Source organism: Aythya ferina (assembly GCF_964211825.1).
Source record: "Aythya ferina genome assembly, chromosome: 3".
Taxonomy (NCBI): Eukaryota; Metazoa; Chordata; class Aves; order Anseriformes; family Anatidae; genus Aythya; species Aythya ferina.
In genome coordinates, this window is record NC_140298.1 from 12,369,402 (window position 1) to 12,392,045 (window position 22,644).

The 22,644-nt window shown below is 42.4% G+C and overlaps 3 protein-coding genes across 9 annotated transcripts in view; 2 read left to right on the plus strand and 1 right to left on the minus strand.

Annotated features, from left to right (window-relative positions):
• The window catches only part of SOS1 (SOS Ras/Rac guanine nucleotide exchange factor 1), a 57,492-nt gene extending 37,021 nt beyond the window's left edge, over positions 1-20,471 (plus strand). Inside the window, exons 11-22 of one of the 2 annotated variants that reach the window (XM_084515443.1) lie at positions 144-225; positions 632-754; positions 1,308-1,411; positions 2,516-2,738; positions 3,411-3,530; positions 3,856-4,018; positions 4,378-4,495; positions 5,784-5,956; positions 6,935-7,051; positions 7,182-7,446; positions 8,530-8,648; positions 20,274-20,471. In XM_084515443.1, the coding sequence (XP_084371569.1) occupies positions 144-225; positions 632-754; positions 1,308-1,411; positions 2,516-2,738; positions 3,411-3,530; positions 3,856-4,018; positions 4,378-4,495; positions 5,784-5,956; positions 6,935-7,051; positions 7,182-7,446; positions 8,530-8,648; positions 20,274-20,456 (1,790 nt within the window). In that variant the 3' untranslated portion in view covers positions 20,457-20,471. Of the gene's footprint in view, positions 1-143; positions 226-631; positions 755-1,307; positions 1,412-2,515; positions 2,739-3,410; positions 3,531-3,855; positions 4,019-4,377; positions 4,496-5,783; positions 5,957-6,934; positions 7,052-7,181; positions 7,447-8,529; positions 8,649-9,997; positions 11,591-20,273 lie in introns of those variants that run through there. The other variant, XM_084515442.1, reaches the window with a different exon arrangement.
• The window catches only part of ARHGEF33 (Rho guanine nucleotide exchange factor 33), a 30,161-nt gene continuing 24,560 nt past the window's right edge, over positions 17,044-22,644 (minus strand). For all 6 annotated transcript variants that reach the window (XM_084515448.1, XM_084515446.1, XM_084515445.1 and 3 more), the window contains 2 exons: positions 21,549-22,302; positions 17,044-19,764 (listed from right to left, as the gene is read on the minus strand). In XM_084515448.1, the coding sequence (XP_084371574.1) occupies positions 19,627-19,764; positions 21,549-22,302 (892 nt within the window). In that variant the 3' untranslated portion in view covers positions 17,044-19,626. The remainder of the gene's footprint in view (positions 19,765-21,548; positions 22,303-22,644) is intronic.
• Positions 20,490-22,644, plus strand: part of LOC311434954 (uncharacterized protein) — a 32,240-nt gene continuing 30,085 nt past the window's right edge. The window contains exons 1-2 of the mRNA XM_084515452.1: positions 20,490-21,126; positions 21,669-21,788. The gene's annotated coding sequence lies outside the window, so the exon portion shown is untranslated. The remainder of the gene's footprint in view (positions 21,127-21,668; positions 21,789-22,644) is intronic.

The window sequence follows — 22,644 nt, forward strand, 5'->3', positions numbered from 1 at the left end:
TGTTACCAAAGCAGCTTCATTTTACACCATCCTCTTTCTGCATTCAATACTCTAGCATCTTTCATTTTGAAGGATGCAATTAACTTATTTTCAAGTATAAACCAGTAGATAATTGCTGACACAAGCATAATTCTTTGTCTTAGATCCCAACTTTGTTCGGACTTTTCTCACAACATACAGATCCTTCTGTAAACCTCAGGAGCTGCTGAGTCTACTAATAGAAAGGTATGCTACTGTTAAAATATTACTCGTATGAAGTGCGATATTTGTTTAAATTTTTACCTGGAGTAGAACTTGTAAGATTCTTGTTTTCCAGCTGGCTTTGTTTTACTCCAAACACTTTTAAAAATTTGTGAAATTTAAGGATGACAGAGTGCAAGTAAAATGCATGAGGTATATCCAGAAGTTTTAGGATTGTTCAGTTGGCTTCAGTAATTTTCAGTGCCCCACAGTTATGTCTTTGAAATCTATATTAATGTTGATTTTAGCGAATCTTCCTGTGTTTAGCAAAACGTAAGATCCTGACATGTAGAAACCATCTGAATTTTGAGCTATCTTCAATCAACACGTGCTCGTTAGAGCAAGATTAGTTTAATAGATGACTGGTACTTATCCCCACCTTCTGTGCTAGGTTTGAAATTCCAGAGCCTGAGCCAACAGAAGCTGATCGTATTGCAATGGAGAATGGAGACCAGCCTCTTAGTGCTGAGTTAAAAAGATTTCGGAAAGAGTACATACAACCTGTGCAGCTACGGTGAGTACTGCAGCAATGTGAGCCAACCTGACTTCCTTTTAAGTTTTTAAAGTACAAAACTTTGGATACAGAAGCTCTTTTGGATAGCCAGGAGCCTTTCTTGTAGATGTTTTGATAGCATAGGGGAACAGTTAGACGTTTTGACTTTGGTGCTTGAAAATCTGGTGGGAATTTGACTCGTGGCATGAAAACTCATGGCATGAAAGGCCTTGGGATAGACTTCTGCTGAGTTTTAGGCTGTTAGTCTGCAAATCAGTTTCTTGCACTCATGGCTTCTATGGAATCCATGTTTGTGCAAAGTTGTACACCGTAATCTTGCCACAAAGATGTATGTAGAGAACATTATAATAATTTATTTTAATGAATATTAACATTACTCTGGCTTCTCTGAATGTAAAGTTAAAAAGAATTTCTTACAGGCGATGAAATGCAGACAGTAGAATAATCCTGTTTGTTCTGCTATTCTGATATTCCTGTGAACTAAAAGCCTTGAAACGCTAGACATGAAGACAGACCATATTGTGCAATACCTACTGCCCTTTTTCTTCTGCAGAGTATTAAATGTATGTCGACACTGGGTAGAACACCACTTCTATGACTTTGAAAGAGATGCTGATCTTTTGCAACGTTTGGAGGAATTCATTGGAACAGTAAGAGGTACTTAAAGTTTCTTAAGTAGTGGTCTTTTTAAAGCATGCCTTTTCCAAGGTATGGAATGGATCACTTTGCCTTTCAGTGAGTGGATAAAGAAAAACAGAGCTTGTATCTTATTAAATACTTAAATTATATTAAATTCCACAGTGTCTGGCCTCTGTTCAGAAGAAAGAATACTTTATATCCTTATTTAATAAGTTCTATGCTATAAGGTGACTGAAATCAATGACAAATTACGAGAATTGAGTGATGCTCAGGACAGAATAATTATTTTGATTGTCCTCTTAAACAATATGCAGGTGTGATTTTTGTAAAAGTTTGGTGGAAACCACTGGTTTGTTAAAGCAAGGGTTTTCCAGCTCTTTCACAGTGCATATCGGTCCTGTAGGTCACCTTCCACTTGTGACTGTACTGGTCTTTCACATTCCCTTACAAGAACAACTGGACAGCTACAGGAGTAGTTTGTAGGAAAATATTACAGTAGAGAAGTAATCCATGGTTATTTAGCAATTTAGATGAGGTGGAGACTGAAGCAGCTAGTTTAATGTGGATTACTGGTAAATTTTCAGTGGACTTGCCATCTCACGTAGGAAATTCTTATGGTGTAGAGCTAAACAGGCATTTGTCCTTTGGGTTTATTCTCAGCTTTGATGATAAATACAGTTGAGGGAGAAGCTTTTCCCTGTTCATTATTATTCCCTTCTATGCCTTCTGAGGTATGCATGTACTCCTGCCCAAAGTATAAAGTTCAGGTGGTTCACAGAAATGCACTTTGGACCAAAAAAAAAGCTGGTTTCCATAAACTCATTGTAAAGTCATAGAAGAGAGAAAAATGCCCCCTGATTCAGAGCAGAAGCCAAATTTAGATGTCATGAATGTGCTTGGACAAACCTGACATGCTCGGCATTGGCTGTTGAGGGTTTCTTCATAATATGTCTGAATGCTTTGAGAGTTGTTTGGGAACACCATGTATACATTTCTGAGTATACGGTTGCTTAATAGTACTGGCGGCATGGGGATGGCTATTGAATCAAAAATTTCCCAATTATACAAACCTCTGGGAAAAAAGTATTAAGACTAAACAGCAATTTTCTCCCTGTGTGCCAGGCAAAGCGATGAAGAAATGGGTTGAATCAATCACCAAGATAATCAACCGGAAAAAGCAGGCGCAAGCCATTGGGCCAAGCCACAACATTACTTTTGAAAGCCCACCTCCAGCGATCGAATGGCACATAAGCAAACCAGGACACACAGAGACTTTTGACTTGCTCACTTTGCATCCAATAGAAATTGCTCGGCAGCTCACTTTACTTGAGTCAGATTTTTACAGGTAACTTTCCTCCATTGAAAAACACATGACACAAACCAAAATATCCTCCAGCATGAAATTGTTTCTGCGGGCCCCTGCTGTGAAGCCCCACGGTAGGTCAAGGGACTTTACCGATGCTGTATATTAATTGTTACTTTTTCAGCCAAAAATTCTAAAATCTAGTATTTGTTTTGTCATCCCCAAGCGAACGTGCGGTGCCTGTGACTGATGCATACTTTCAATTGCATTGTGCTGCAGGTTTCTCCTTATGCTTTCTGAGTAAATCAACCTTTGAGAAGCACGAACATGAATTAAATTGGTATCCTAGATTGTGAAGCAAATTATGGACCATGTCAGATCTCACCAGATGTCTGTGACAGCTTGTTAAGATGCTGGAAGCTCACATTTTATTACGGTGAATGAGATGTGGACTTCATTCTTCATTTAGATGAACAGAAGTGGTTAATAGTCATATAAATTAAGAAATATTTACATGCTAGAAAAGAAGCACAGAAATACAAGTCACTTGAGTCATGTGGTGAGCCTAAGATCATAGAAGTGATACCTTAAGAATTCAGTTCCAAATACTAATTTCAAATTCCCTGGAAATGAAGAAGCTTTGGAAAAATAGTATCTTCTTTCATGCTTGTGATTACATTTTTTGATACATGCATCTACTTTTTTTTTTTTTAGAGCTGTGCAGCCATCTGAACTAGTTGGAAGTGTGTGGACAAAGGAAGATAAAGAAATTAATTCTCCCAACCTTCTCAAAATGATAAGGCATACAACTAACCTCACTTTGTGGTTTGAAAAGTAAGTGACTTTGCTAAAATATGCACCTAGTCCGTTACTGGATATGTACAATACTTTCAGAAGGATGTTGTGAAAAAAATCTGTTCTGGGAGAATTTCAGTTTAATAGTGTTTAGATGCTACAGCTGGTCCCTGAGATAATGTTACCATAATGATTTCAGCTTTTTAGTCTTTCAATTCTTCAAAGCAAACTTTATTCTAAAAATTTTCGGAATTGTTGAATAATTTGATAAACTTTTCATACTTATATGTGTTACAACTTAATATTTTCTTATGGAAAACTCTTCAACACTACAATACAAAATCAAATGTTCTTGTTTATTTAGATGTATTGTAGAAACAGAAAACCTAGAGGAAAGAGTAATTGTAGTGAGCCGAATAATTGAGATCCTGCAAGTTTTTCAAGAGCTAAACAACTTTAATGGCGTCCTTGAGATTGTCAGTGCAATGAACTCTGCAGCAGTGTATAGGTTGGATCACACATTTGAGGTACAGTGATGAAATGTTCTCCATTTTTGGTATGAAAGTGTAATGTAGTGCACCTTAGCTATATTGAAAGCTTACCTTTTCAGTAGGCATGTCCTTCAGAGAAGGAACAAGGAAAGTAAATCTCCCAACAACCGAATCAATTAGGGTGTAAGAGTTGTTTTTTTATTTCTGGGTTTCAGAAGAAAGAAATCAATCCTCACTTCAGAAAGGCAGAAAAAGGTAGCAAGATCCTGAGATGGTGGGGCACTGTCCTTGTGGTCACTGACTTAAATATCAGTGGGAGATGGTTACTCTCAGTATTGTTGCTGGCTTATGCCATTACACTGGTTTTCCAAATAACCGGTTTCGTCTCTCTGTAGCAAATTCCCAGTCGTCAGAAGAAGATTCTGGAAGAAGCTTATGAACTGAGTGAGGATCACTATAAGAAATACTTGGCAAAACTCAGGTCCATTAATCCTCCTTGTGTGCCTTTTTTTGGTAAGTATATAGGGTTCTGAACGAGCTATATCATGCATAAACCTTTGGAAAATAATGAGCTAAGGCACTAAACAAAAGTATGAACAATAGTGAGAATTCAGTTTTAACAGGATATTCGGGTTTGAATTTCAGCTGCCCAGACATCAAAGCATTTTCCCTGGCTTGCTTAAACTAGCAGCAGGACTGATTGTGTAAAGGAAATTGTTAATTGCCTGTATGTGAAAGAAATGTTAAATTGACCAATAATTGCATATGTTATTTGTGGCAAGAATTAGTATACCTGGAATATGTTAATTACATAGTTATTCATTTTTCCTTTAAATGCAGTTTCAAATGTTGTCCCTTAAATGGAAGGTGGGCATGTTAGAAATATTTACTTGCAGGTAAGAAGGGAACACGCCCACATACTCCCAAACAACGTCAAGAAATAAAAATAGATTTTGGTAAAGAACGCTGTTCTGCATCATCAGGCTGAGGAGTTCTTCCAAGTAGGATACTTGGAGTTTCTGAAGTTTAGCAAATTATGAAATTAGGCAGAAGGCATTGCTGCTGCTTGGACATTTGCTGCAGTTCTCACTCACAGTACGTTGTACTTGTCCAGCACAGACTTCACAGTTGAAAGAAAATGGTGTTGATAGCTTTTCTGGCCTTTCACAAATTTGGGAAACATATACGCCAGAGCTCTCCAAAGAAAGATAAGGTCAGCTAAGAAACCTTCTGTCCTGCTTCAGAGATGAGTAGAGGTTAGCATGATCACACATGAATAGTTCTATTTACTTCTCAAGCTGCAGTCAGAAGAGTCGTGTGACAGTTCAGCCAGGTCATTCATGGACTTGAGACGAACTCCTCTCTAATGATCATGATTTGATGTAATTATGAGGGCAGGAGTGGAACAGAAGAATAAAACACAAATACTTTTTTTGGGCTTAGCTGGGATCTCTGGTGGAATAGAACTGAATTCTGGCAGAATAGTTGAGAGAAAGCAGTTCAGTTCAGTGTAGACTTGTCTTGCAAATTGCTAGTAGTGTTCAGTGTTGTGAGGTTCCTAAACAATGGCAGGATGCATAAACCTGGAGATTTTAATGCAAAAGTCAGAATTCACAACAATTAAAATACTTAAGTTACTGCCTTATTTGAAAATGAGCTGTGACTTATTGACCCCAAATGAAAATTTTTCTAAGTAATTAAAATGCACAAATTAAGTTGTTTAAGAATTTTGTTTTCCAACCACATACCTTCCCACTTGTTTTGTACTACATATTTAGAATCTCTTTTGTGTTCTCCTTAGGAATTTACTTAACTAACATTTTGAAAACAGAAGAAGGCAACCCTGAATTTCTAAAGCGACATGGGAAAGAACTTATAAACTTCAGCAAGAGGAGAAAGGTAGCTGAAATAACAGGAGAGATACAGCAGTACCAGAACCAGCCATACTGTTTAAGAGTAGAATTTGACATCAGGGTAAGTGGCATTATTTCCATGTGTCCACACCTTGAGGTACTTCTGTCGTGATAACACCAGCTGATAGAGACTGAATCAGAGATGAGCAGAAGGCTTGCCATAAAATCTGTCAACTCTGTAAGAGAAGAGCAAAAAGCTCTCAAGTCTGTAAGAGCAAAAAGCTCAATGCTTGCAATTTGGTGGTGGGGGGTGATTGTTTTGTTTTTATGTTTTTTTTTTTTTTTTTTTTTTTTAATTTCAGCTGCTGGAGTGTTGGTAGGTAGATCTTACTGATCAGTGTTAAACAGTAACAGAAACTGCCAGATTCTCACGGTTCTTCAGTCAGTTGCTTTTATTTATCACTGGCCTGTAGTGAGCCCAGTTGTCTTTTTCCTCTCCTCTGTTATTTTTTGTTTATGTTTTCAGGCTTACCTGATAACACTGCATTTACTTCATGTACTGGTGATGATGCTCACAGTTTTGTCCCCTTGTGTACTTGTTCTCCTTGGTTTGTGTGTTCCTCCCTAAGCAGTCTGCTGCTTGCTTTTCTTTCTCCTTTTTCTTTAAATGTATTTTCAGCTATGTATTCTCAAAGAGCCATAGGACTGTTTATCTTAAGAGACTGCAGGATTTTCTCTTGGTATTTTTTCTCCTCAGGGTTTGACAGAATGTGTTCTGAGAGCAGCCTTCCCCTGCATCAGTGTAGAGATGGGCTGTATACAACTTCTTCAGAGGGTGTTCAAGCTAACCTGGTCTGCTTTTTGCACTACAGAAAATATTTATGGTACTAGCACAGTTGTTTCTTTAGGCCAAGCATAGCACTAGGAATGTCCATCAGAGGGCTGGCAACAGGCACTTGCTAACTTAAAAATTTATCACTGCTTCTGACTTGAACGTTTTCTCTCTTCTATGGAGCAGTTGGGATCACTTATGCAATAGAAACAAGCGCCAAAGAAATAGCTTAGCTGATGTAATTTTTTTTACCTTCTTGTATTTCAGAGATTTTTTGAAAACCTGAATCCAATGGGAAACAGCATGGAGACAGAATTTACAGATTATCTGTTCAACAAGTCCCTAGAGATAGAGCCACGAAATGTCAAGCCTCCACCAAGATTTGTTAGTATTCTCCCCCCCCTCCCAAATGCTTACATTTGTCTTTCAGAGAGAGGTGATTTATTTGGCATTTTGATTTTGTTTGGTGTGTTTTGATTTTGTGTGACGCTTTGTTTCCTTTTTGTCATTTCAGCCCAAAAAGTACAGCTACCCTCTCAAGTCCCCGGGTGTTCGCCCATCTAATCCAAGACCAGGTACCATGAGACACCCTACACCCCTGCAACAGGAGCCAAGAAAAATTAGTTACAGTCGCATCCCAGAGAGCGAGACCGAAACCACAGCATCTGCACCAAACTCTCCACGAACACCTTTGACCCCACCCCCTGCTTCTGCTACTTCGAGCACAACAGATGCCTGCAGTGTATTTGACTCAGATCCTTCCAGTCCTTTTCATGCAAGTAGGTGAAAACTGATAGTCTGCCAAGACTGTGTGTATTAGATTTTGTGGTCTTAAACAGGTAAAACCATCTTTAGTCTTGACCACCTTTAGATAGCCTTTAGACTGTCTCTATAGTCACTGTAGTCTCCTTGTAGTGGCAGAAACTTTCAGTGCATTTTACTCCATTTTTATAAGTTTTCACTGTAAAGGGAGAAACTAAACAGAATTAGATGTGCTGGGTATTACATGTCTTTGGACAAACTGTCAAAACAGAAAGCCAGAGGTATATCTGATATATCTGGTATAACAGCTGTGGATTTGCTGCCACATATATATACATGTATGTTTTCATATATATATATATATGTGTTGAATGTATTCAGTGAGTATCTGTTTGATGGTGACCCATGAGAATAGAAATGAATGTTCTGCGAATGCCTTATTTTGCTGTCTGCCATTGCAAATTGGCTTCAGGGTATGTAGATGTTTTTCCTGAATGTCTTAAAATCAACATTGCCCTGCTCTAAATGCATCAGGAAAAATCAGCACCTATTTTTCTTCTGTCTTCAACATACAAGGAAGCTTATGCTATATGGTACGCTTTCAGTATTTCACATTGTACATGTAGGAGGGCTGTCAAAGGAAATACAAAGTTAGTGCCCTGTTGAACTCGTTGCCACAAGGGGGTGTCCTAGTGTCCTCACTAGGTCTCCCAAGTACTTCCTAAGAAGATATTTCTTCATTGTTGGATTGACCCACTGACTGCAGGTTCAGGATATTGTTTTAGTGCTGTTGTGTTAACATGGACAAGTTTGTGGTGTGGGTTTTGGTCTTAAGGATTACTTAAGAAAGCACAGGGATTAGTGGCCACAGATGATTGCAGCTCAGAAAAGCAGTTTGTCTGGGATGTGCAAGGTAGAGGGTTGTTTAGTTATATATTCCTTTAACACCTCTTGTTTCATGCTGCCTTTTACAAGCAAGTAATTTACTAAAGTAAAAGCATGCTGCCTTTAATGATATCTTTACTGACAATGATAAAGGAAATATACCGTGTTGAATAAAAGTTTATCATTATTGGGATTTTTCTTTTTATGCCCACTAGGATCCGCTTCTGTGTCATCCATAAACTTCACCAAAAATTCGGATGAAGCTCATGTTCCCCCTCCAGTTCCTCCTCGAAGAAGACCGGAGTCTGCCCCCGCTGAATCCTCCCCATCAAAAGTAAGTAAGAGGAAAAACGGGTGTTTTTCTGGGAGAAGAGGGAAGGGTACAATAGAAAACGAACTCCTAAAGATAATGTGTATTTTTTAACAACTGTATGTGAAACAGTAAGCAGCCGTGTATTTCAGGCCTGTACAGTTCAGCCTTACTATATCCTGATCCCAAACCAGTGAATTAACAGATGAGACCTAAATTCAGGATTAAGAATGTCTCTATCTTGTCTATCAATCCAGAGTGATTAGGCTCACACTTTGCTAGAACTTGGAGCCACGGGTAGATGTTTCAATCTGCAATAATTGTCTCAGAGCATCATTTTGGGGTGTATGTACCGGGGTAAAGAGATGAAAAATACTGATGGAAAGCGATGAATATACCTTAGTCTCCTGAAAAGATTCATAGGAATATTTGACCCTTGACGCTGTGGTGCTCAGTGCTTTTCCTTGATCACCTGTCCTGTCTACCTGCTTCAGCCATTGCTGCATCTTCCTTTAACATCTGGGATCTGATCTAGCCTTTGCTGCAGAGTGTCAAATTTCTCTTGATCTCATTGGGAGCTGGTTGATGGCTTCAGAGAATTGGGTAGATTTGAAAATTCCACTCAAAATTACTTTGCATGTCTTTGGGTTTAGAGAGGGCTTCTGCATGTCTCTTCAGCAAGATGTCCTTTTTGGACTACAGCTGACTCTGCTGCCAGCCAGCAGACTTTAATGTGTATTCAAGTTCCTATCAAAAAGCAGTTGAAAACATAAACATAATAAGGCGGTGGAAACTGTCATAGTGGGCTGCAGCCTGGGAACCATTCCAGTAATTGTGCCTACTTAGTTCCATCTGAGCATAGTTCATTTTTAACTCTGTTCAGCATCATGTGCCTCTCCCTTTTCCACATTTTCTTGGAGAAATATCTGGTGCTATTACCCATCCTAAGTGCCTGTTTCTGGGGAGGCAGGGGAAGATACCCAGACCTACCCAGTGGGCAGATCTGGAACCAGCATGGAAGCTATTGCTCTGATCGTTCTTTGGCTTGCCTTTTCCCCTCTCAGTGCATCTTTCTTCCCTGCATCCCTGGCTATTAACTCATGTATTGATACACCCATGCTCTCCCCTCCTGCTCATCTGGTCCGTTTGTCTTTTCTGTCTGCATCACAATGAGGAACGTGTTTGTTTCATGCACCACCGCTCCCTTTTGTTTCCTTACTCCTCATCTTCATTGTGCGCTTGCTTGCTGTGTCTTTTGCTTAACCGGATAGAGCAATCTGCAGGGCAGGAGCTCTGCTCCCATTTCACAGCAGGGTCTTGTTTTTTTGCTGCCACTCTAAAGCTTTATTGAATGAAATGTTTGCGTACCTCAGATTACTTCCGCGCACCTGGACAGCCCACCAGCAATCCCTCCTAGGCAACCAACCTCTAAAGTGTATTCACCAAGGTACTCAGTGCCTGACCGGACCTGCATCTCTGACCCCCCTGAAAGCCCTCCTGTGTTACCACCACGAGAACCTGTGCGAACTCCAGATGTTTTCTCTAGCTCACCACTACACCTCCAACCTCCACCACTGGGGAGAAAAAGCGAACTTGGTAACACCTTTTTCCCAAACAGTCCCTCTCCGTTTACTCCCCCTCCCCCTCAGACACCTTCCCCACATGTAGCGCGGAGGCATCTTCCATCCCCGCCTTTGATACAACAAGACGTGGACCTCCATTCTGTTGCTGGACCACCCATTCCTCCACGACAAAGCACTTCTCAACATATCCCAAAGCTTCCTCCAAAAACTTACAAAAGGGAGCACACACACCCATCGATGCATCGAGACGGACCGCCCTTGCTGGAGAATGCCCACTCCTCCTGAACTGTCCCCTGCGCTGGGAGTCACATTTTCCTGGTGCTACGTCTGTTGCTGGCAATGGATGCACTGAACCTGGTGGTGCCAAGGAGTTGGGATGTGTATGCCAAACACTAAAAACTCTCCAATTGATTGGAAATGCAGTGTACAGAAATGGAATTGCAAAAACGGACATTCTAGTGAAAAACCGGTTAACTTGCTATTCTTCTTTTAGTATGCAGGACATTTGTTCTAAGATAATTGGACAACTGATTGTACCAGAAAACAGACTTGAGGGACTTCTTTGGCCAATGAGCAGAGACTGTGTTTGTGTAATGATCTGTAATGCCCAGTACAGGAAGGAAAACAGTCTTGTATCCATCAGTTCCATACAGTGGCACAGTTTTTGGAATGAAAACATTATGCACTTTTTTTAAATCTCAAACAGGGAACTTTATATCCTTCTTAATTTTCCTTTGCTTTACTCCCTGCTTTAAAATACTTTCCTAAAATTATGAGAAGGACTGTGAGGAAGATCTGTGGTACCTAACCGAGTTAGAATTAAGGCATAGCACTGTATTGCGGTCCTGTTTACAAGTTGTTACAATGAGTAGTAGGGGGTACCTAGGCTTCACCAAAGAGGTACTTTATTATTATTTTCTGAAATATTATGGTGCCAGTTCAAAAATAAATTTTTGCCAGGAAGCATAATGTCTAATTATTGCTTTCTTTAGATAGAGCAGATGAAAGTCTTACATCATTGAAACAACAGCAAATTTTTAAAAAAAGGCAGCACTATCATCTGAAGTAAATATACTACTACATTTAGAAGACTGTTAATCTCTGCTAGGTTGTCATGTTCTTTTTAAGGTTTACCGATAATCCATTTCATGGCTAGTAGCTATTCTTTTTCAGTCATGCCATGAAAAGAGTCACTTGTGAAAAGGAGCACTCACTGGCCAACTTCCATAGCTATTGTCATGTTTTACTAACAATAGATTAATCAGCATACATAGAATTGCCTTGCAGTTGCATAAATCATGTGTATATAGTGAATGTTGCATAAATATACTTGCAGATTGTTTTTAATTTAATTGAAATAAAGATACAGATATGTTTGGCTGACATACGTTAAATTATTACACGGACAAATGTACAACTCAGCTTTTCAGGTAAGCACATGTTGTGGTACATATTTTTCCTAGTTCAGTCGATGTACTTGAGTTGTAAGAGTCTAAATAGAAGTCGGTTTTGGCATGTGTATCGAAGTAATAATTAGTAATATTGGAGAAGCTAGCTTACTCCCAAAGTGAACTATTACGCATTACAAAATTTCCTCAGACCTCTTATATGCCACTTGCTAGGGACATTCAAACTTATATTAGTCTTTACAGAAGCTTTCTATGTCTGAAATGCACCTGAGAGAACATGTACTGGCATAAGTATCATGACATGGATTATCCATAAACCTGTGTACTGTTCAATTCTAGACAATACTGACAGTAATGCATGCCAGTTCTTGAAGAAAAGAAGCTCTATAATCTCCACTGCGGTATGTTTGTGAAGTGTGAAGTATCTCACCTACAATTAATATGGCTCATGGGTCAAAGTAAAATTCTATCACATTTCTTCTTTGGAAGCAGAATGCATCTTAGAAAACTGTGTCATTAGGGATGGTGTTGTAGAACGATGATAGAAATTACCTTTTTTAATGCTTTCTGCAATGCCATTGAGCAGTGCACCTTGATCCTTTTGTGTGGTCTTTACATTTCAGAAAGTGTTCCGATTCCGTCAACAAAAACAGCAGTTTTCATCATGGTCAAACGTTGAAATGTGTCAGTTGTGTTCTTTCTTTGATGTCTTTAACAACTTTGCTTTGGAACATTTTTCTGGTCAAAGAAGAAAAAAATGAAGATCTCTAAACTTTGGCTTCAGAGGAGAACGTTCTTAAATGGGATCTTGGTAAAAACCCTTAAGCTATAGGAGGCGTGATTTAGGTTATTGGTTCTTCAGATGTAAGCAACATGAATGTTGAAAATATTGTTACTGTTGGAAATGTCATATAAATTATTGGGTCATCCATGGATTAGCAGGGAAAATTCTTTAGACTTTCTGATCTGTATCTCTCCCTCTTGATAAATTTGTAGTCAAGGCAGACCAAGCAAAAGGAACGATCAGTTGGTGAAGTCCTCCACTAGAAGGGGGGGAATCTCACATTGATCCTGTTAATGACATTTCTTCAATGTCAATTGGCTTCTCTTTTCCTTTGTCAAATGGGCAGAATGCTGTCTTGCATCTCTGCTTGAGGACAAAATTCCTTTATTGGTGGGATACCTGGATAATGGTGATACTGGCCGGTGTGCAAGAACCTAGCATAAATGTGCTTTGGAGCCCAGCAGAACAGGTCAGTCATACAGTGCACAAATGAGGCATCGACTCAGCTGCAAACAAGAAGGAATGAGGAAAAAAAAACTGTTGCATTTAGGATAGGAGATCTGAGTACAACTTCTAAGCCCCTGGTTTGTCTCATGACAGTTTCATTTGCATTAATGATTATTTAATCCACAATGACTTTTTATTTGGACCATGTTTGTGTTAGTGACAATACTTTCACGTGGAAAATGAAATAATTTTTACAATGCTATATCTGGCTCCTGGGTAAATAACATTGGATGTGCTGATGTGGCCTGGGATGATGAAGTGGCTTCCTGGATGAAGAAACATGCTTGCGGGGAGGCTAGCAGCTGGCTTGGGTGAGTTGCTGTATATCTCTAGAGTGCCTGATACAACAACAGCAAAATGTGTCAGCACAGTAGGAAAATGAAGTGCTTGAAGAGTTACAGAGGTCAGCAAAACTTCAGAGGTGCAGTACTTTACGATTTGTGTTGTCACCACAAGGTTTATACTTCATAAGTAGTCTAGAGCAGCAGCATCTGGGTTTATTTTCTTCCAGAGAGAATGCCATGGTTGTGTATTAGCCCAGAAAAGCCCTCTGAGAATTTGGAAGTGCCAGTATTGCAAGCTCGGTGTGTTTACCTCCATTCGGCACGCTGTATGGAAAGTCAGCTCTCTGCTGCCTGGTGACCCAAGCTACCTGTACCTGTCACGACATTTAGCAGCTCAGACAAAGGTTTTCTGTAACTGTCTGCTAGCAGAGAACGCTGTCCTACTTACGGATCCACACCATGGAAGTGTTTGAGTGCTCCCTTCTCAAGAAACCATCTCTAACCTGTTTCTCTAATATGCCTCTCTTAAATCAGGGAGGGAGAGGTCGGTCTCAGTAAGAATAAATCTATGCTAGTGCATTGGATTTAAATACTTCAAGGTTTAGACTGACAATTGCTGGATGTTTAATTATTTTTTTACGTATATCTGAAGTCAGGCTTTCTGTTCAGTTGGGTTTTGCTTCAAATGCAATGATGTCACTGGAGTTACCACTGCCAAGGTCTGTAGATTATTGTACTTCTGGGAGAGGGTTTTGTTGTATACATGGAAGCTTTTTTCAACCTGAAGAAGTGCTTGCACAGATTTGCATCTCAGCAGTCTGTATCGAGAAGCCAGTGTGTAATAATTAGCATCATTTCACTTCTTTGTGGCTGTTGTCCAGTTGCTAGTGTGGCATTTTACTGAGGCAGTGTCTATTACTGGTACTTTCAGTATTACTGCAATTTAAGCTCAACCAGAAAGAACCCCTCATTCGTGGATATTTCTATTAGAAAATTACAGGAAAGTTAAACAAAATACTTCTTAAATGCTTTGCTGCTGTGAGCAGTGCATTTAGTTGCAGGATATAAAAATCCTTCTTCGACTTTCTCCTGAATGCTAATGTCTTTCCAGACAACAAGTAGGAGTTTAGTCAAAAAGGCTGTTTTAAGATGATATTAAAATATTTGAGAAGTCTTATAGGTGCCCCCTGGCATGAAATACCTTTTTTAGTTGTTGAGTTGTAACTTCAAAACGCAGATGATGCAGGGGCTGGAAACTTTCTAGCTCATATTCATTAAGGAGAGAAATATGTGGCCCAATACAGTTGTGAAGCCAAAAGTGATTTTAACTTAGTTTGTAAATCCCATGCCTTTTTCCTTTAAAGTTAAAACAACACCTTTAAGTGCATTTTGCTGTCAACTGTGAGCAAATTTCCCTTTTGCCTTTAAGAAAAAACTGAATCGAGTAATCAGCTGCTGCAGTGTTATAGGGCAAAGGAAAGAGCAAGTCACTTCTTTTGACTTCTTAGCACGCAAATGTGAAATCATGAGGCAGATGATTGAAAAGTTGGAAGGGGGGAAAAATGTGCCAGATGCATGACGATTTCAGTAGCTGCCAAATGTGCCTTTTATGAAAAGAACATTGTAATATTTACAAGGTTAGAGGAACGTAGATGATCGGGGTGCATGTTGTCAGCATTGTTTTGGGCACATTCATTCAAGTTACGGGGAAATGAGACTTTTTTTGGTTGTGAAAAGAACAAATTTTAGGTTCTGACAAGTTTGTTCAAGTATACGTGGACTTTTGCCTTTGTTTAATGGCACAGTTACTTGCCAAAATGACAAAATGCTAAAAGCTGTTTCAGTCCAGAAAAGAGAAGCAGTAACCTTCCCTTGGCACACCCGGTGACCTGTGTACCTGTCTGTAGGGTGATCTTTGTATGCTGTGTCTGCAGTGGTATTCAGAATGCATTTAAGCAAAAATTTCATAGTGGTGGTTACGTTTTGGCATTAAAAGATATGTTCTAAAAATAATAATAAAAAAGCCTTACATATCCCACAAGTGTACACTTTTGAATATTTTAGATATGCTAAAAGTCTTGGTAGTCTGAAACTGGCTGCCTTAGGCTTAGTACTGTGTATTTTGACCTTAAGGACATCTGTGAGTCTGCTAGAAATGTAGGTTTTGTTTAGGGTAGTAAAATGCTAACATACAGCATCCTCTGCTCAGAAGGTACTCTGGCTGGAGTAGAAAGCAAGGTGTGTGTGCGGTAGGGGTCACAACATGGCTTCCTGATAGTGACAGCATCTTCTAGCTGTGTCCTCTGCCGTAGGATTATTTGTTGTAGGTTTAACTCCTGTTCTGCAGCTTTCTGTTACAGCTTACTGCATCGCAGGATCTGCAGTCTGTGGGTAAATATTGTTCCTTCAGTTTTGCCAAATTATTTTTTTTAGCTAGTTGGTTTCGTCCAAGAGCCTGTGTCTTGTCTCCTTGTTGAATCAGATCATACTGAACAAAGGGGCGGTATGCTTAATAGCTTGTATCTAGCAACAGACCAAACCTGCTTTCAAAGAGCAGAGTCAGTAAATGAAAACCACTTGCAAGTAGAAACAGCTTAATATTTATGGCAGCCTCCTCCATCTAATCCACCTTGCAACCCCCTCCAAACCCAAACAGCGGCCAAAGACAGTGCTACAAATGCCCCAGCTCCTCCTGTTCAGGCATGAGAGAAAGGCCCAAAACACTTTGTGTGGGGTCTGGAAAACAGAAGTGGATTCCTTGGAACATCTTGCAGTGTTTCTGCCCGTACCAAGGAATATTTGCATAACCCGTGCTGAGGTGCAAGTACGTGAAGAACATGTAGAGGAAGCCATGGTACACTGCAACTCTGGGAAAGAAAGTAGGAGAAAGTGCCCACGTTATTATAAACCTAGCCTTGGTTATGTTGTCTTAGAGAAATGTAGTGGTGGGAGGATAAACCTGGGCTAGCTCTGACAGTCAAAGTGAATTGCAATCAGAGGAGAATTTAGGATACCTGTAGTAAGCAGGGAGTAATGCTGTGGAGAGGTGATCTGGGACAGTCACAGCCGTGATGGGAGTGTGTCTGCTCAGGGACTGTCTCAGGCGTTGGCTGTTCCCAGCAGCTGGTAGGCATGTTCTGCATCCACCTGGTCAAAGGGGAATTGATGAGGAAACATCCCAGTAAGTGTGCACAGGAATCAAACTGTATTTCTGCTGTTGATGTAAAGCTCAGCTGGCATATTCTTATCTCTGAGACTGCGGTCCTGAGGGATGCAAGGCTGCAGGGAGCAGTAGTAGGGATGTTACTTGTGCTTGCAGGGAAGGCATGAGCACCAGGGCTGAGGTTGCCCTTTGTGGTGTCATTGTTTTGGGGTCTGCTGAGAATGTGACAAAAGCAAGAGCTGGAATTAAATTTGGCAAAAAATTGATATGTGACAGATTCATCATTAATACAGGAATGCGCTGAGATCTCTTACAGAGTTGGATAGCTGAAATTTCAGTGTTGGGTATGTCAGGGGAGGAGGCTTGTGGGATTTTTTGTGAAGGCTAATGTCTGTAGCAGTGGCAGCAGGAAGAGGTGGAGAGTAGCACTGAAGAAATGTCCCACCGAGCTGCACCAACAGCAGGAGCAGATCTTGAGCAGAAGTCTAGAGAGAGCAAGAGCTTTTTATCAGATTGCTGGTTCAGAGCCTTGAAATAAGGTGTATGGAAACAGTCTTCTTAAGTGATTGTGTACTCAGTGTAACAGGGTTTTGTCAATGATGTCGCCTCCAAAAGGGCCTTGGGAAACATGTTCCTCCTTTTAATGCATGCAGTCTTATGGCTGATTCAGTGTAAAAGAGACAGCAGCATTATTTAAAAGCAACATTTATTTGGCACAGGAAGAAAAATATTCCAGAGTACATACACATACTAAAGGTGAAGTTGGGTCAGATCCTGCAAGAGGCTGTGTTTCTGTTGTGGTGCTGAGCAGTTTTCATTTGTTTTATTTACATTTTGCAAGTTCTGAGCAGGTACAAGGAAATACTCAGGATATCTCAAATGATAAATATAGGCCTGGAAGTAAGAACTCATACAGGATCAGAAAGAAATAATAACCATCAATTCTGACCATGCCTTAAATCACTAAAATAGAAGCTAAAATCCATGTGCATTTTACAAGCAAGGGTCTGCCACTCTAGAAGGATTTCCTCACCCAGGAGATGTTAGCACATAGATTTTTCTTCTTGTGCTGTTTCTACACTGGCATCTGTCTGACAAGTGTGAGGAGCAAGTTTGTTCTGTGAAGGACAGAGATCTTGTCATGTGTGACACACAAAGACACAAGACTCAGAGCCCTTGACGGCATCAGTGCATTACATTGGACTGAAATTCAAAATCCAAGTATTTCTCAGCAAGTAAATTCAGCATGACAGGATAGGGATGATGTGGGGAAGGAAACTCATCCATATTGATAAGACTCTGGGTCCATGGACAAAGTAGGTCTGTCTGTGGCTGATTTCTCTGCAGAACAAACAGGCTTTGCTGATGGCTCAGTTACAAATGCCTGGCTCTTATTATGTATTTCTTTCCTGGCTGTGCACTGACTGAGAGCTGTGAAGTTCTAGGGGTGTGTTGGTGAGGCAGTGGCTGTTCAGTGTGGAGTAGCTCCGGTTGGGAAGGGCCAGAGAATTCCTCATTTAATGAGGATGTGAGAAATGGAGAGATGGAATTCTTCTTGTCATTAAAAACCATAAATAATAAATCTTCCCAGAATAGTTTCCAAAAGATATATTTCCCCCCTCACCTCAGAAGGAGGAGAGGTGGATTTTTGGCAGCTATTTTGGGTCCAGTAAAATCTATGGGGCAGGCATCGTCTGTGACATTTTTGTCTCTGAAGTTTTAGTTTGGTCACTTTCTTGGCGCGTGCTTTCAGCTGGCACTATGGGAGAGCTGTAGGCCCTGGGTCTGCCTTGGGGTGAGCCACTGTGGCAAGGACACCTTTTCTCTACCCTCCCTGTAACATTGCCACTGCCTGGAGAGCCATACAGCGTGGTGGGTGCTTTTCTCAGCACCAGATTCAGTCACCCTGCAGTAGTGTTAGTCCCAAGCCTCTAATCCCACAGCCTTTCACCCCTTCTCCCCAGTGGCTGCTGTTGGCCCCATGCAGACAGTCCACAATCTTTTCAGGTGAAACTGTCCTTCATGATAGACCAGTGTCACAACCCTGCCAAAAGAGCAGGTAAAACCATGTTTAGTCTTCAAACTGCCCTCCTCATGTCCCAAATTCAGTTTATGTCACAGCCCTGTACCAACAGGCTGCTGGGGTGTGGCATGGATAATGCACCAGAGGGCTTTGTTTCTCTCCATATCATCTAAAAAGACAAAATCTGTAGTTTTCTATGAAGAATGGTGCTGCCAAGGGTTTGTCGTGTCGAGGTGTGGTGAGGGCATGTGTATGGCTTTGTGGGGAGAAGCGTGTCTTTGTGCGTGAAGGAATGCTCTAACTCTGAACATGGGGCTCCATTGGCTTTCCTGCCCTGGTGCCTCAATTATTTATAGAAGAACTACTCCACAGCAGGGTGCTTCGTGTGCTCAGGCTCGTAAGGTGGTGCCAGATCAAAAGAGAGCAGAGAGTATTTAAGATGTATTGCATACGGGGAGCTGGTTGACTGCTGCAGTGTCTGCATCCATCCACCGTGGGTGTAGAATGGAGGAGAGTCTTTGTCTCTTGTGGCAGGCCCTGGTCATCTGTCTCCAGCAAGAGCGGAGATCCGTACAGGAAGAGGCAAGTCAAGAAACAACAGTGCATCGACTAAAAGATGGAGGAGGATTTCAGGGAGTGATGCAAGTCCAAAAAAAAGGGGTGATGCTGATGAAGCAGTACAAAGCCCAGGTGCTTCAGCTGATGCTTGTTAGTCTTTCTCAAAACCAAGTGTGAGCCGGCCTCCTGGAAGACATCTTTGATGGTGGTTTTTCTTTGGAAAGAGGGTAATTTCAGACTTCTGGCCAGGATGCCAAGGCTGCAAATGCAACCCCTTTGTTGCGGGTGAGCCCAAATGAGGCCGGGCTTGTATTTGGAAGAGCGAAGATGTGTGGCAAATCGAGCAGTGTTGAGGGATGAGGGGGAGGAGAAGATAACGGGATTTGGCTCAAGCTTTCCGAAACTCTGAGGAAAGTTAAGTCAGGCAGGGGTAAAAGCTAGCAAGTTCCTGTGCTTTCTGGACCTGCTGCCTGAGCTCTGCTCCAACCCATAGCCTGGCCCTCCCCTGTGCTAGGAAGAGCAGGACGCGTTTGTGAGGCAGTCGTGACAGTCTCCTCTCCCCCACCCCTCCGCCTACTGTGTTAGTCGGGGGACATCTCGGGGCCTCGCTGTCTGTCTCCACCCTCAGGGACCTGGGGAAGCACTGCCGCGCTTAGGCTGTGGCCTGCCTTTTATTTTTTTTTGGGGCTGCTTATTTCTTTTTGAAGAGCTTGCGGAAGGAGCTCCGGAAACCCCCCTTGGGCTCGTGCCGCGGGTTGTGGTCGCTGAAGGATGTTTGCTCATTGTCATCCTTCTGGCAGAACCTGGTGTTGTCTTCTGCATGGAGCTCCTAAAAGGGAAAAGACAATTTAACCAGTGTTTGCAACCTCACATCCTTGTCCCCTTTTCCTTCTCTTTCTCTCTGTGCTAGGAGGGGCCTGGTGGGTGAGGAGGTGCTGGCAGGGCTGGGAGACAACACTGCTCAGGCCTCTGCAGAGAGCTTGTTGCTGGCTCTGTGAAGCTGAGGCATTGGCAGAGTTGTGAAGAAAGAAGCGCTGTTAAAGGGAACTGGAGCCTTCTTTGTTAAGATTTTCAGTTAGGGGGTCTTACTAGCCCCTTTTTACTACCAACAAGGGAGTGAGCCAGCATGGAGAGTTGAAGGAGCAGCTCCTTCCCACCCCCTCCTTGCTTGTGAGCTCTCTTTACCCTAGGAGAGGGAGGCTTCCTGAGCTGCTATGGTGTGAGAGATGCTTCTGTTGGCTCTGTTTCTCCCTGATCTTATATTGGTGGGGCAGGGAGCTTTGGTAGCACATATATTTTGTGGTAAATGTGCCACTAAAAGACCTCTTCCACTTGCAGGAGAGTGCTGAGTTCCCCTCAGAATGGCGCTGGGCACAAGCCCCTTTTCTCCAGTTCTGCCCACAGTTGCCACAGCGGTCTCTATTGCTCTGTGGGGGAGAGCATGTCCTGCAGTTTTGGACTAGCTACATCCTACACCCTATGTACCATCAGGTACCATCTACGCCCTGCTGGGGGCCATAGCTCTGTGCAGGTGAGTGCAGACAGCTCACAGGCTCTTGTTTCTGGATGGGCTCTGTCCCTACACCTCTTCTCTCTCTGCCTCATCACCCTTGTTCTACCACCTTCTTCACTCACTTGGGTTTTTTCCTCTCTTTTGAGGTTTCCCTGCTGCATTTTCAGTCAGGCCATTGGAGCTTTCCTCCCATCCTCATCTGCATTTACAGCCTCCCCTGCAGCTTGCCTCCTTTCACCAGGAGGGTGTTTCTCCAGGCAGCACTGAAGAAGCTAGCTAAGCACTTCACAGCACCCTTGGCCTCTTCCCAGGGAACTGTGGAGGGTGTGGGGCCTGGATATTCATTAAGGGCTTTCTCCCCTGTCTGTGGCAGCCCAAAACTGACTGAGCAGGCACTACAAACTACAGAGATACTGTCACAGCAAGATCTAGTCCCTGAAAGACCAGAATGCTGCCTGCCATGCCAGTGGTTGTCTGAGGGAGAGGGACACCATTACTGGGCTCTATCATTTTTTCCACAGACTTTAGCATGGCTCCATGATCCACGCGACAAACACAGGCAAAACAAAACCATGGACCAGATCCTTGTTAGTGGCAATGGGCTGAGTTCAGCAGAGCCAGCTGAGAACCTGATGCTAAATCCCTTGGATCTCTTAACCCAGCACCTCCTCATAGCAGGTAAAAAGGCACCTTTTTAACTGGGTGCCACCCTGTAGCGCTCATTTCGAATGGGTTTGCTCACACTTAATGACCCTAATCAGGTAGAACGTTTGCTCATGGGGGAAGCTCAGTGACAGCTAGAGGTACATGAGAGGCTAGCTCATCTCAGGGGTTCTCTGTCTGTCACTCAGCCAGCTGTGTGCCTCATGCCCGTGTTTGGCCCCGGGGTAGTTGTGTGTGAAAAGGAGCTGTCCTGTGTCTTGTTCCCTCCCTTGGGCACGTACATGCAGATGAGGGCTTTGAATGTGTGGATTTGGAAGCTAGCTTGGCAAGATCTGCCCTAACTGTATCTCAGATCTTTCTCCTGCTGCTGTTGCTGCTTCTGCACCACCACGTGCCTTTTTTTTTTTTTTTTTCTCCTCCTATTTAAGCCTCCTTACTTCCAAAAAGCTCTGTTTTTCACCCGCTCCTCTCTGTGGGGGGAAGTAGCTCCTTTGGGAGCTTCGGGATGAGGCTGAGATCATGTGAGGCTGGACATTCCTCTCCTGCTTCTGCTGTAGCCGGCTCCCACTGCTGCTCCGTGTGCTGTAGAGTCTGGAGCTCACACCCTCGGCGCTCCTCGGCAGCTCCTTCAGAGACCTGCTCAGCTGCTTGCCTTTGCTGTGGAACATCTCGCGCTTGTAAGTACTGCTGCTGACGGGGGTACAGCTCTTAGGCAGCGGCTGTAAGGCATGATCTGTCCTCTCTGGTTCTGACGTGAAGTTAACAGGCCTGAGGAAACAAATGTCTAAGCTGGACTCGGAGGAGGCTGGGGAGCAATTCTCAAAGAGAGCGAGGTTTTGGAAGGCATCGTCTTCGTAGGGGCCTGGCAGGGTGAACACCTCTCCAGGGTAGTCGAACTCTTCGTAGCTTGGTGCAAAGTTCCTTGCATCCTGCAGCAGCTCCACAGAGGTCCTGATGGCTCTCTCCGTGTTTCCCACAGCGTCGGCAGGTGGTGCTTCGTACTCCATTTCGGGGATGGATTGTAAGGGAGCTGTCAGAGCCTTGAGTTCTTGCTCCGTGAGCTGAGAGGATGCAAGGATATTCTCTGGCCTCTCATGTTTTCTGCTCTCCATTTCCCAGTCAGGGGGCTTCACAGCCTGGATGTTCTCCATGACAGTTGGCTGGGGTTTCTTCATCTGGGGCATCAAATGCCTTAAAAATAAGAAACAAACACACATACACACACACACACACACACAAAACAAAAGGAAGTGGAATACTGAAGGATGACAGAGACATCCCCCTTCTGCCCCACCCCATTTTCTTGGTTTTATAACCCCAAAGTGTTCTCATATCTTGGAGGAGAGTATAACAGAGTTCCCACTGATTTAAAAAATAAATAAATAATAAAATGCTTGGCTGGGTAGGCAGGATCAAATTTGCAGAGGCAGGACTGCTTATCCTGTAGTTTTGGCTGATTCTTGTACTCTACACCACAACATGGACAGAAACAGAGAGGAGAAGCCAACTGCTGCTTGTCTCTCCTGTTCAACT